Source organism: Amphiprion ocellaris, chromosome 10, assembly GCF_022539595.1.
Source record: "Amphiprion ocellaris isolate individual 3 ecotype Okinawa chromosome 10, ASM2253959v1, whole genome shotgun sequence".
In the NCBI taxonomy this organism is placed as follows: domain Eukaryota; kingdom Metazoa; phylum Chordata; class Actinopteri; family Pomacentridae; genus Amphiprion; species Amphiprion ocellaris.
In genome coordinates this window covers 29,987,517-30,001,978 of record NC_072775.1, presented here as the reverse complement: position 1 = coordinate 30,001,978, position 14,462 = coordinate 29,987,517, and the positions used below count along the sequence as shown (strand labels likewise).

At 39.9% G+C, this 14,462-nt stretch overlaps 1 protein-coding gene, 1 long non-coding RNA gene and 1 other non-coding gene across 3 annotated transcripts in view; 1 reads left to right on the top strand and 2 right to left on the bottom strand.

The window, feature by feature from the left end:
• LOC111562872 (contactin-associated protein-like 4) overlaps window positions 1–14,462 on the top strand; it is a 165,124-nt gene that overhangs the window by 74,963 nt on the left and 75,699 nt on the right. Inside the window, exons 6-10 of the mRNA XM_055014594.1 lie at window positions 2,683–2,858; window positions 3,021–3,167; window positions 6,402–6,669; window positions 9,877–10,026; window positions 10,328–10,499. Of these exons, the coding sequence (XP_054870569.1) occupies window positions 2,683–2,858; window positions 3,021–3,167; window positions 6,402–6,669; window positions 9,877–10,026; window positions 10,328–10,499 (913 nt within the window). The remainder of the gene's footprint in view (window positions 1–2,682; window positions 2,859–3,020; window positions 3,168–6,401; window positions 6,670–9,876; window positions 10,027–10,327; window positions 10,500–14,462) is intronic.
• Window positions 9,611–11,246, bottom strand: LOC118469712 (uncharacterized). Its single transcript, XR_004846662.2, has 3 exons — window positions 11,109–11,246; window positions 10,264–10,467; window positions 9,611–9,747 (listed from the first exon to the last, which is right to left on the bottom strand). It is a non-coding gene; the product is annotated as an uncharacterized LOC118469712 (long non-coding RNA).
• trnal-caa (transfer RNA leucine (anticodon CAA)) lies at window positions 12,655–12,737 on the bottom strand. Its single transcript has one exon. It is a non-coding gene; the product is annotated as a tRNA-Leu (tRNA).

Here is a 14,462-nt window from a genome sequence, read left to right as displayed (position 1 = left end):
GGCATCTCAAGAGCTTCCGTGGTTTAAATTTATGTGTGTGTACCTACATGTTTGGTTGGTAAAATAAATGTGTTGACCAGAGCATCTTCCATGTCTAGAGTGAGTATAGTCTTGAGTTTATAAGTTAACAATAATATAATAATAAGATAACCATGTTTAATTTGTGAAATGGGTTTGACTAAAAGAAAAAAATGGTTTTGTCTATACTATACAAGGAAATTATACTATATTGATTGGGTTAAATAAAAAAATAGAATTGCATTACAAAAAAGAGAGTAAAACATAATTTTCATTGACTAAAACTAGACTAAAATGTCATCAGTTTTCATCGACTAAAACTAGACGAAAATAGTCATAGGTTATTCTGACTAAAATAAGACTAAAATGCTCAGACTTTTAGTCGACTAAAACTTGACTAGACGAAAAAGAGAATGAACGTGACTAAAACTAATGAAAACTAAAATGTCAGCTTGACACAAAGACTAGACTAAAACTAAAATCAAAACAGGCCACCAAAAACAACACTACCACCACATCATGGATCTAAAAATACCAATTTACTGAGAGGTCTGTGTATTTGTGCTACAACCCAGCCTCTAGGGGCAGCTGGATGCAACAAAAGCAAAACAGATGTCACTGGTTGGAGTATCACAATTTATTGCTTCATGACGAAATTAACAAGCAAAACAATGATGATACAGAGCAAACAGATAGTGAGTGTTGCTCCAATCAACAAACCAAATGAAACCAAACAAAAGCTAACCGAGTTATCAACCTAGCTAAAGAAAAACAAACACTAGTAGCTTCTCACCAAAGAAACTACATTTCTAAATAAGCACCCCTCAGTGGTTGCAGAAAACATTTAACACACAAAACACAGAGTAGACTAGAGGCTCCAGGGCAAACGGTAAATCCTTGCTACCCTGACTGTGAGGTTGGTTGTGGATTTAATACTCTCCAGGTGTGATGATGGCTTCAGTTGTTTGGATGAAGGTGGAGGGAACCAGGTGGTGGCCCAATCAAAACAAAGGTTGGAGTGAAGGTCTTCAGCTCCAGGCTAATCAGCTGAGATGACTGGCAGCTGAGGTTCTGGAGCTCTCAAAACCTTCTGAAGTCCACCACAAAAGTGAGACGGTACACAATCACTACTGGCTGAAACAATTTGTCACACGTTTATTTCTTAGAGTAGCAGGGTCTTTACATTTTTGGTCATTTGGTGGAGAAAGAGTACTGACAGTGTTGATATGATTTCTGAGTCTCCTCTGTTGCCAAATGTATTTCAAACAGATCGCAGTGCTTGCTGGAGCCCTTTGAGGCAGCTGAAATAGAAAAAATAACACATAAACACACTTTAAAGGAAGACTGCCTGAGCAAACTGTGACTCATTTTCGATTCCTTCAAGATTCACACTGATATTTGGTCCAATGCAGACATAAACAGTATAATTTTTTTTTTCAAATATTGTATTTAACAGTTCAGACGATCACAATAATCACAGTAATAATACAGTCTATACAGGATGGAGTGAGATTAAAGGGGAGTAGAATAATAGGTAACGCTTCTGTAGCTTGGTTAGTATTGACTTCCAAATGGGTTTTTCTATCTCAAATCATCAGGGGTCTTTTGCTGGACCTACAGATACAGTACCCACAACAAAATGACCTTGTGCTAAGCACATGCATGTGTTATGCATGTGTACGTTATGTATGGATACCAAATCACATAACCTGAATATATAGCAGGCAGCAGGAATGGATGGGACTTGGAAACACCCCCACAATTTAATCAATTGTTCCTTGTATGATTTCCGACAGATAAGTCCCGATAAGTCCACAGCAGTCGATTTGTAGTAGGATCGCAATCATGTGATCATCAGCAGGCAGCTGACGTAGTGCTCACTTGTTTTCATATTTACAGTGACGCCATGCCGCTACCTCGCAATGATACGGAAATCTTTAACAAATCCGTGGATCCAGACTATAAGCTGCATCACTGCCAAAATGTAATCACTTGGTCCTGGTGTTGTTTCTGTCCTTCCATGAAAATTTCATCCAAATGTGTTCGTCCATTTTTGAGTAATGTTGCGAACGGACAGACAGGCAGGCAGACAGACACATAACTCTGCCGCATTCCTGGACGGAGTAAAAATCGATAATGCGAAAGCCGACGACTGATGTTTTCTGATCCATATTGAGCTGGTTGTCACAATAATACAAAACAAAACACATAGAATACTTTAGTTATATACTAATACTTAAGTGATTTTTGTTGAATGTTCGGACAACAAATTTTATCGCAAAAATGAAAATATTGCTGATATCCTGATCAAAGTAGAAATAGAGTTCCTATCGACCTACTTTCAGCACATTTTGTCACAAATTGAAATTTAATGCAATGTTTAAATGACAGTATCTCATGAAATTAAGATTTTATGTGCTCAAAGATGGGACTTTCACGAGGACTGTTTTTTTTCAGACGCATATTGCAACCTACCTATAATCAGAGACTATTTGATCTACTTATGCATCATTGATGAGCTACCACAGTGAACATTTCCACCACATTTTATCTTCAATAATACCCCATGATATTAGAATCACTTCTAAAACAAGCTGCTTTAAAAATCAGTAACTCTGTCCTGCTCAGTATTGTTTGGTTCTCCTCCCCCTTGTTTATCTCCAGGCAGGACTTCAGCCTCTGAACCGCGGCGTCTCGCTTCTCTCGGCAGCTTGTTAGATGATCAGCACTGGCACCATGTAGCAGTGGAGCGGCGGAGCTCTCATCTCAACCTCACCGTGGACAAACACACAGAAAGAGTTCAGATCCCTGCAGAGTTCAGCCACTGGGACGTGGAACAGGTCGGCTGAAACGTGCAGCATACAAACATGCACAAACACACATAGGTTGCACCACCTGTGGAACCAAAGCAACTAGTCAAACTTTACAAATGCCACAGATGAAGCTGAGATATTGTTTTTTACATGAATGTGATCCTCTGTTTGTGTGTTTGTTTCATACAGCTGAGTGTGGGAGCCGTTCAGGGTTTCAGTTCGCAGAAATCACTCGTCTCCAAGAGGAACTTTCAAGGCTGCCTCGAAAACCTGCTGTACAATGGCCACAACTTGATAGAACTGGCCAGAAACAATGACCACCAAGTTACTGTCGTGGTAAGTTAATTTAGTTAAACATAATCACCTGCACTCAGATAAACAAATAAATACTTCCAGAACACCCAAATAAACTGCAGGGTGCAGCACCTGCAGGAGTAAAAACACAAAACTGTGCCGCAGGATATTTAGAGACCCAAATTAGTTTACTGACTATTAATATATAACACTGTGTACTGTAGGTAATTAACACAGTGTAAAAACAAAACAGCTGAATTATGGAAATGTGCTAAGCCAATTTTCTAGTACTTATTGATCCCAATTAAGTCAAGTCAACTCACTGTTGTTTATATAGCACATTTAAAACAACAGCCATTGACCCAAAGTGTTATAGAATAGAGCAAAAAAGATAAACATCACAAATTTATGTAACAAGTGTAGACATTAGGATTAAGACCATACAATAATACATTTCAAGCAAACTTACTTGACTAGTTTAAATGAAATACAGGCTAAGATTCTCTAAATTACACATGGAAACCCAAAGATTCCATTTTTAGCAATTACTTGGTGACTATGGAGCGAAAAATGGTGTTACATTATTTTATTATTCCGTGTCTATATGTATCTAAAAATTGCCAAAAATAAATAATATGATGTAACCAGATCCTTTAAAATACCAGAAAATGCACTTTTCATTTAGATTGCAGTCTCTATTTACACAGAGCATATATGAGAGTAAGTATGTGAAGAAATTGGAGAGAATAAGTGGGAAAATCATCATATTTGACCAAGAAATTCAAGGCAGCATGACTCAAAAATAGTCCACAGAGGAAGATGCTCACAGCATGGTGGCATATCTTTGTAGAACAGTATTTAAAAGATCGGCATGTTGAGCCGCCATTATTTTCGGCTTGTAAAGTGCTTGCAAAAATGTTGCATGTGTGGCTTCCAGCTTTTTTCAGTCAATGCAAATTGAAAGTAGACAGTTAGTTTTAGATTATTTTATTATTTTATATGTGTCTTTCCAATAAATTCCTAAAAATACATAATTTGATGTAACCAGATCCTTAACAAACAAACAAAAAAAGCTTTTCAGGTGAATTTCACACTCTATTTACACAGAGCAGATAGGGACTAAATATGTGAAGAAATCAAAGGATCTGAGAGGAAAATAAAACATATTAAAGGCAGCATGGCTCAAAAATAGTATACAGCATGTTGAAATATCTTTGCAGAACAGTGTGCAAAAGAGATTGGCATGTTGAGCCACCATTATTACTCACTTATGTGTTGCATGTATGGATTGCAACTTGATAATAAAAGAAATTCAACTTTCATTTTTTTTCTCTTTTTTTATGATTACTGGCATTCTAACTGCATCATACTGCACAAAAGACATTTTTGAGTTTCCTCTCCTTCTAGTCATGCTTGTTCGGTTTCTATAGAGCTGCAGGACTTAATATTGGAATAAAAAAATGAGCCTCGTGAACCCACTGAGAGTAAATATGTGATGGGGAGCCAAAAAAGGTGCCCAGAAACTGCTGTGGGGCTCACAGGGTTAAATTAGCCATTAAAACAATGAATCAGTTGTCACTATAAAATCGTGATGATATAAGAGTCGGAACTGCAAAATTCCCATCAACAAAAACAACATAAAACCTTCCCATTAAGGTCACGGTGGGGTTGGAAAATGTAATGCAGAATGAGCATCGAATCCAGGGAAAGGTGCTGAAGTAGGGAAAACTGTAAGGAGACAGAAAATGGACTGTAGAAGAAAAATACATGAAAGTTGAAATTTCAGCCTCATGTTTTATGTTGATAAATTCCATATTGCAGTCTGAGGGTGACATATTTCCGTTCATAATGAGAGGTATAGAAGGAAATGAGGTGTCTGTATCTAAACGTCATGCAGAAAACAGCTGCTTTGTGTTTTTAAGTCAACGCTTAATGCTCTTTGAGTTTCACCTGAGAGAGTCGAGCATCAATGAATGGAAACGAGCAATTGAAGCCTCAGACTGTGGCCTCTGTTACTTTCTTTTTGGCCATTCAGATGAAAATAAAATACTCTGCTTGACGTTTTTGTGACCTATTTTTGAAATACTGACCAATTATTTAACACAGTGCATCCAAAACTACAAGCCGGCATATATATCCTTTAATGTTAGAGGTTTTCCTGTTGTTCTCTGTTGTGTGAATTCCACTGTGTTTGTGTTTTATGTTCCCTTCGTCTCGGCTGGGATTGAATCTTAATTGTGAAATATCGGCGTCACCACTCAGATGTCGCAGCTGCTGGTTGATCTGTGGGCTGCTGCGGCCGAATGAGCTCCCAGGCTTGTTAATGAAGCCCAGACAAAGGAGAATAGTGTGGTTAGACTCTCACTTATGCCTCCTCATCTTGGCTATTAGGACCTTCAGATGTTTCTACAGTCGAGCTCATCAGGGAGAAGCTGTGAAGCACTTCAGCGGGGAGTAATAAATGTTCTCTCATTACAGTACAGGTCCACACTGCAAGGGGAGGAAAAAAACATGGATTCCTGTAAAGAAGTTCAGAGATTGACATGCTTGACTGAAGATGTAATTGAGGCCGTTTTAAAGTGGCGCCGCAACTCTTAAGGTGTTTGCCAAAAAGTTATGGTCCAATTTAACATGGAGACTAATTGGTGCTTCTTACGGCTCTGCGAGGAGGCATTAACACGGGGAAGAATAAGTGTGGGAGGATCGGCGTGTTGCTGCTGTTGAGGGTTTTCTAAGGTAACTTTTTACTTTGTGTTGTGCAGCGGCATGAATTATTGTACATCACTTTAACTGTAGCACAAAGGGCTTTTAGATGTCGTCTGTGTTACCAGAGCATTGTAAAGATAGCAGGCTGATATTCCCAGCAGAGATCTGGGACTGTAATGTATTACTGCTGCAGCCTTAGCAATGGACCTGGTGTCATTACCACTACTCAAAACAATGGACTGTAACAGAGATGTCAAGATACTGCAGCAGTGGCCGTGCTGTTCGCTCTCTTCATTTTCTTTCTGTATCTCTTGTACCTCCGAGCTCGGTGACTTTGCTAGTTTCAGTTTTGCTTTCCTAATCTTCTCCTGAGCTCTGCTTTTATCATTATGGTAATACCGATGTCCTCTTTAAGGAGACTCGCTGATGAGATGGCTGCGACACCGGGTCACATCGACACGCCCTCTGCAACTGATTAATATTCATGTTTCATGTTGTTTTATCTCTCCAGTAATCATTTTCTTTCCATCCCTCCCTCCTGTCTCTCCACTCTGCATGTTTCTCTCTCAGGGCAATGTGACCTTTTCTTGTGCTGAGCCGGTTTCCGTTGCCGTGACGTTCACCGGCCCCCAGAGCTTCCTGCAGCTGCCGGGGGCGACGGCGTCCTCGTCAGGGGGCGTGTCTTTGGGTTTCCAGTTCAGGACGTGGAACAAGGCGGGGCTTCTGCTCACCTTTGACCTCCCTCAGCAGGGAGGTGTGGTCTGGTTGTACCTGAGTGAGGCCAGACTCCGGCTGCAGATCCATAAAGGTGGCAGAGCGCTGCTGGAGCTCACTGCAGGTCCGTTTAAACCATAAACCATAAAACCATAACCCAGACACTTCAAATCCACCAACAGATAAGTTAGTGGTCACACTTACTCTGCCGTTCAAACATTTGGGGTCACTTAGAAATGTCCTTATTTTTGAAAGAAGTGTTTTTTTTTTCCATGAAGATAACATTGAATTAATCAGAAAAACAGTCTAACATTGTAAATGTGGTAAATGACTGTTGTAGCTGCAAACAGCTGATTTTTAATGGAATATCTCCATAGCGGTACAGAGACCTACTTCCAGCAACCATCACTCCTGTGTTCTAATGCTACATTGTGTTAGCTAATGGTGTTGAAAGGCAAATTGATGATTAGAAAACCCTTGTGCAATTATGTTAGCACATGAATAAAAGTGTGAGTTTTCATGGAAAACATGAAATTGTCTGGATGACCCCAAACTTTTGAACAGTAGTATACATGGATGCTGAGTCACTGATGAAACTGTTGTTCCCTTTAGTTCCTCACCACGTTTTTAGAATGAAGAAATAAACTACATATCAGGTCAGTAAAAAGTATGAAATGAACACAAGACAATTGCAAATTTCAAGTATTCTCAAATAAATCATATTTAAGGATTGACCGTCCAGCAAGCTCTAAGCAGCTCCATTCAACAGTGACAGAATGTCCATTCATCCATTATCTATACACCACTTAATCCTCATTAGGGTCGCAGGGCTACACATAGAGACAAACAATCAGTCTCACATTCACACCCATGGACAATTTAGAATCACCAATTAACCTCAGTATCTTTTTAGACTGTGGGAGGAAGCTGGGGTACTCGGAGAAAACCGACGCTAACACGGGGACAACATGCAAACTCCATGCAGAAAGATCCCAGGCAGGGACGCAAACCAGGGGTCTTCTATCTGTGAGGCAACAGCGCTAACCACTGAGCTGCTGTGATGCCCCAGATCGAACTTTGTATTTTTTTTAATATCTGAGTTTCTGTCATAACTTTATATTGCTGGCGAAGCTTATCAGCTGTAGCTAACAAGTTAATTAAGCCAGCATGAGTTGAAAACCAAGGATGTATTTGCACTTAGGTAGCTTTAACTTGTGGGGCTGTTTTTTTCTGAATTCCCCCCTTTGCTGCTAATTTAAGCAAACATCATTAAGGTTACAGGTATTAGCAGTCAAAGACTCCTTCGAGATGAACTACAAAGCAGGCGAGAGCAGACAGCAGCAGCAGGGGGTGGAGTTAAAAGGACGTTACATAAATACACAGATTTATTAAAAATGTTTTCCAAAGCACATATGAGCTTGTACAAAATCTGCAGTAGTTTTAATTATGACAGGGCAAGCTATTAAAATTACACACAGGTGATCTGTGATTTCTGTTGGTATAACTTCCATTTTATTTTGTCAAGCCTTCTCATGTAAATCAACATTAGATCAGTTCGTCACTGTATATAAATATGCTAAGCAGACTACATGAATAAATTGAAAACACAGATAAGCAGTCAAATAAAGTTGAGAGAAACACATAACCAGCTTTTATTACTGATCCATCAGACAGTCATGTTGTCAGGGCATCTGGACAGATTTTATTTTAACAATCCTCACATCCCACTTACCAGATGTTTTTGCATTAGTAAGTACATCAAGTGTCAAGTCAGCCCACTGTTAATAATAACAATAGCCTAGAATTATAAATTTTATGCAGTTTATCATAGATTATCTGAATGTATTCAGCCTCTCATTAATTCACTTGAGGAATAAACCTTCAAACTCAAATACAATTACAATCTCTGTAAATCAGTTAAAATTGAAATGTTGTATTAAATGTATTAATGCTGAACCAAACATCTAAAGCAATCAGATGTTAGTTCAGGCACTTCCTATCATGCCCTGAGGCTGCACAGTGAGTGTTCTTGATTTCATAATGCTATCAGCGCCTACGTTTGCATGCTGGGGTCGAGTCAAACAGAAATCTAACCACTGGTGGCAGTCGCTGATGATTGAATCTATACAGGTCTGGTTCATCTCAAATGAACCTGATGTTAGCCCTACAGAGGAACAAGAGCCTGTATAGCTGCACTGCTTCACATCATGTGGGATGAACTTTGTTTACTGACAAGTCGGCCAGCGTCGAAGAAATCATTAAAGTTATGTTCCTAAGCTTGCCTGTGGGGTGTTGATTAGTACACAAGGAGCTTACAGATGTAGAGAGCAATTGTGGGAAGGTAAGATGACCCAGAGCAGTGATGGAATGCAATATTCATACAGAAAATCACACAGTAGTGATTAGTTGGTGGAGTACAGTTTGCATTTGGATCTGATAAACAGTTTAAAACAAGAGAATACTCCAGTAACAGTCACTAATTGCAGGCCAAATCAAGATAAGAATATATTTTCTTGCATTCATTTCAAGACTTACTGATCAGATGTCAGTATCCAGATAAAGATCCCAAGTTGATAACAGGTTTGAGGAGATAAACACACTTTCATTCTTTCCTTGCTTCCTCTTTTGGTTTTGGGAAAGCAATAAGATACCATCACAACCGTCGTACAATGGATACAGTTCACAGTGGGGTTTTAATTAGGTCTGAGGTTTCAACCATCAAAGACACATAAGCATTTCTCTGACGGATTCTCTCACCAGCAAAGTGCAATCTTCATGGAATATTTATGTTATCTGCTGTGTTAACCTGACCACCAAAGCTTTCATCGGCGGTGACCACTGAGCAGCAGACGACACTGTATAACGTCGGGGGTGTGTTCCTGGACAAAGCAGCGCCAGTAAGAAAAACAGAGGAGATAATGAGATATTGATCTATTCCCTGAACTTCTAACAGCATACAGATCCACAGTCCCACCTGCACTTGATACAGGTCAATCACACAGAGGATATAGGAAGAAGAAAACTCACCTACTGGTTTTTCACAATCAATTTGACCACTGCGGTATTCTTCTAACTGCTGTTTCACTGGGGAAAAGACTTCATTTACAAGCCTGATCACAATTTTGGTGCTCGTGTAGCAGGCTGTGATGTGATGGGATTTCTGATTTGGTCATTACGCCATGAGTGTCCATGCTTGGAGAGCCTTGGAGGAAAAAAAAAAACAAAAAAAACATTCCAACATCTGCTGCAGGTCCTAATGGCTCGATGTAAAACCATGAACACATGAAAGAATTTGCACCGATGTGTTTTAATGTATAGTTTTGGTTGCCAGGTGCTGCTTTGAATGATGGTCAGTGGCATTCAGTGGAGATGAACTCCAAAAGAGGACGTCTGACTGTCGCTGTGGATAAAGAGGAAGGAGGCAGCGCTCAGGCTAGCCCGTTGTTTCCTGTCGCTATAGAAAGTCACCTCTTCTTCGGTGGTAAGCATAGAAGCAGTCAGTTGAATCCGTTCTAACTGTAATCATACTGAAAATGTTCAATTCTCCACCCATAATGAAGTCGTCAACCACTTGTAGTCACAGCCTACATCATTATACAATAAAAGGAACATCTATGCTTCTCTTTCAGTATTTGCATGTAAAGTTAGTCGATGTTTTAACTCTTAGACAAAGCAACACTATTCTAAATCATGTGTTGGATCTGTTATTTTAGTTTACATTTTTATTAATTAGACATAAGTTCATTTGTGCCCTTCATTCTGTCCGATTCTCTTCTGTTCAGGTCGTCCGGCTGAAGACACCAGTCATGAGTGCAGAAATCCCTTCAACGTCTTCCAGGGCTGCATGCGTTTGCTGACTCTGGAAAACCAAAACATGGACCTGATCATGGTGCAGCAAAAGCAGCTGGGAAACTACAGCAACCTGCAGATAGACATGTGTGGAATCATTGACAGGTCAGTCTCTGAAAAACAACTTGATGACATTCGTTGAGTAGCATTGTGTTGATTGTGAGACCCACCTTCTCAAACATTCTGCTCAGACAGCTTTTTTTTTTTACACCTTTATTTGAAGTGTAATAGTTAGGCTGGAATTAATTTTATTGCAATCAGTCCATTTGTGGAGGTGAAATAAGTCAGCGCTTTGATAAACAATTTGTGATACTAACCAACTGCAAATGGTCCGATATGTTTAAGAAACCTTACAACTGAACCTATTTTTTTGAGGATGCAGGAATAAATGAAAGGGGTTAGAAGCAGAGTAGTCTAACCCACAAAAAATCGGAACTTAATTTTATATAATACTTTATGGAAACCAAAGGCTAACAAGTTTTTAAACTAGTTCAATAAAAACAAAACTACTAAACTCCTTAGCAAAACCCAGTCACAACAGCAGCACCCACCACAAACAACAGAAATTAATACAAACTAGTGGCCAGTGCACAGAAGTAACTAAATAACTGGTGCCTCAAAACACACACGTTTCCAATGAAACACAAGACACAAATCACCACCCCTCAGTGGCTACAAAACACATACACACACAAGACACAGGTAGCTTCTCACCTAGTTAGTCAGCTGCTAACAGAGGTTGCACTCTTCACCAAGACTTGAGAACTTCTCTCCGAATTAGCAGCTGTTAACAGAAGCTTGACGTCTTGGTAGCCACCCCTCAGTGGTTACAGATCACACAAAAACTCACCAGGGCAAACTGGTCACACTACATCCCAGTCACCTCGACTGAGAGTATGGCTGTAGGATTTCTCCTCTCAAAGTGTGACGATGGCTGCGACCAGCTGGCTGAAGGCAGAGGGAACTGGGTGGTGGCCCAATCAGACAGGTCAGGAGGCGGATAGAACAAAGGATGGAGTGCAGGTCTTCAACTCCAGACTCATTAGCTAAGATGACTGGCAGCTGGGCTTCTGGAGAGGCTCTCAAACCAGCTGCAGCTGGGTCTACACATGCCATCTCCCCATACAAAGACCCAAAAGGAATCCACCCCAGAAACATCTGTTGCCCGAACAATCTGGGTTTTTGAGGTCCAGAAGGCCTCTCACATGGACGTCCGTGAGGCCTAAGGTGACTTTCCTTTGACATCAGTGGGCACTGTTAATTATGTGGGGTGGGCCCATCTTTCAAATCCACCCTCAGTGGACAAAAACTACCTACCAGGAGTGGGATTTGAACCCATGAGGACTTGTGTCTATTGCAGCTTGAGCGCAGTGCCTTAACCACTCAGCCACCCTGGTGACATGTATAAAAACCTCAGCAGGTCACCATGTCCCCATGTCCCAGTAAGAACTTAGATAACCACCAAAGCTTACCAGGAGTGGGGCTTTTACCCATTGGATCTGAAGTCCAACGCCTTAACCACTCAGCCATCCTGGTCATGTTAGTTGAGTGTTTTTAAGAAACAAATCGCTGCTGTTTTATATCAGAGAGTAGACTCGGAAAATGTGTTTGTTTTAAGAAACTCGCTGATTTGATTTTTAACACCCAAAACCAGTCTGTTATGTGAAATACTGGACTTGAAATGTCAAAGGTTCACTTTTTCTTCATTTTGTTGTGATCAAAGCATTCGTTTGTGGAGGTGAATTAAATCAGCGCTTTGATACACAATTTGTTATACTAACCAACTGAAAATAGTCTGATATGTCTAAGAAACCTTCCAGCTATTTTTTGAAGATTCAGGTAAAAACTCTCCAGTGTTTCTGCCTGGTCAGGTGATAGAAACAACCATCAGCTCTGGTTCCAGTTGTAGATTTGGTGGTGACAGGTTGAAAGTATGACCAACAACCAGTTTTGGCTCTGGTTGTAGTTCTTGTTCTTCTGAATCTTCTTCATCATAATAGACTTGCTGTGGTTCTTCCTCTTCCTTTAAGACCTCCTCTCTACACGCTGTGCTGTTATCTTTTCTTTTTTCTTCTGGGCTTCAGCAGGGCATCTTCCATTTTGGCAATTTATAAGATTGTCTGGCTTTTTGAGGTCCACAAGGGCTCTCACATGGACATTCATGAGGCCTAAGGTCACTTTCCTTTGACATCTATGGGCACTATTGATTATGTTGGATGGGCCAGTCTTTCAAATCCACACCTTACAGCCTAAAACTACTTACCAGGAGTGGGATTTGAACCCACGAGGACTTACGTCCATTGCATCTTGAGTGCAACGCCTTAACCACTCGGCCATCCTGGTGACATGTACAAATACCTCACCAGGTCAAAATCCAGCCTTGCAAAGATAAGCAAGTAGCCATGGACCAACAATGGGTACTTGAAACTAAACAAAATCAATATCTCATTGGATTTCAGGCCCTGTGATTGAACTGTACTGAGACGAAGAAAATGAAGAGATAGAACACATACAGACTGGTCAATGCTGATTTTTAGGGAATAAAAAATTCAGGTATCCATTTTTTTAACTGATTTTCTTTGTGTGTTTATACATACAGTAATTTAGAGTCACATTGAAATAATGTATTTCACAAACTACTTAGCGACTTACCATGAAGACACCACTTGACTCCACACTGCCCTTTGCTGTGATGCTGCTACATGTGCTGCATACTGTAGTGATAATATTGGAAACAATGGAGTCTGAGCCACTCTTATGCACAAACTATGTGATAACACCATTTCTAAATTATCCCAAGTATTTTATTCTGGTCCCATTTATACAATTAGTGAACCACCACACGACCTTGCTGGCATTAAGATAAGATAAGGTAAGATAAGATAGTCCTTTATTACTCTCCAGGTCAGGGGAAATTTCCATTATTACAGCAGCAAAAATCTTTCAGAGCAGCACTAGCCATATGTACAGTAAAGATAAAAATTATAATAACAATAATATATACAATATATACAAGAATAAGGAGTGAAAAATGAATAAATACCGTATTTCTACTCTATAAGTCACATTAGCATAAAGTGGCTTGTGGAATAAAAGTAACTGTAAAAGTGCAGAAAATACCAGCAGTGCAAGGCTGGACCCAGTTCAGCTGTTACCCGCTGCTTCTTACTGATTTCTCCATTACTGTTAAAATGTTCATGTACAGAACGAGGTGGAGGTAAAGAAGATGTTTTTCTTTGCACAGATATCCCAGTAAGAACTTAAATAACAACCAAAGCTTTCCAGGAGCGGGGCTTGAACCCACGAGGGCTTTTACCCATTGGATCTTAAATCCGACGCCTTAACCACTGTAAGAAATACATTTTTTTAGAGTCAGTATATCCCAGTAATTTATGCCCAGTGACCCTGTTGTCAGTAGATATATATCCATGTACTATTTCTGTTGTGAGCAGCACATAATTAAAGCCAGTTGTCATCGTGAGTGGTGTTTTCTTGAGGTGGTTGTCTAAGCAAAGTGTTAAATTCGTGTACAGCGACGCCTAGAGTGGCATTTAAATCTACATCAGCATGTAAAGTCGTGCCGCAATTTCGTTTTCTGAAACTGCCCAATTTTCCAGTCATTTCCCAGTTTGCATTTCTAATTCAGACAGAAAACTAAAGAATAAAGCTGTTGTTCTGAAAAAAAGAAGCATAGAAAAGGTGATTTGACAGTGAGCAACAGTGGCTTTGTTGTTGTGTCAAAGATGAGCAGAAATGTTTCTTTGGTCCTTGATTATTCTGTCATAAAACACTTTTTTTGAGGAGCAGCTTTGGATTTTTTGTTTCATTTTCGTTGCTGGCAGAGTAATTTATTTGTGAAGCAAAGTGACATTTTGGAGACGGACAGAAAGAGGCTGCAACATCCAGCAGACTATTAAGAATAGATGTTCAGTGCAGACCAGAGCTGTGAAATAAGCACTGTGACAATTGTATTCTTGCTGATATCTGTGTTTTTGTTCTCCAAGGTTTGCTTCTGCTGAGAAATCCACTGCACCAGTCATGTTCAGTAGAAGCGTGTGGACAGCAACA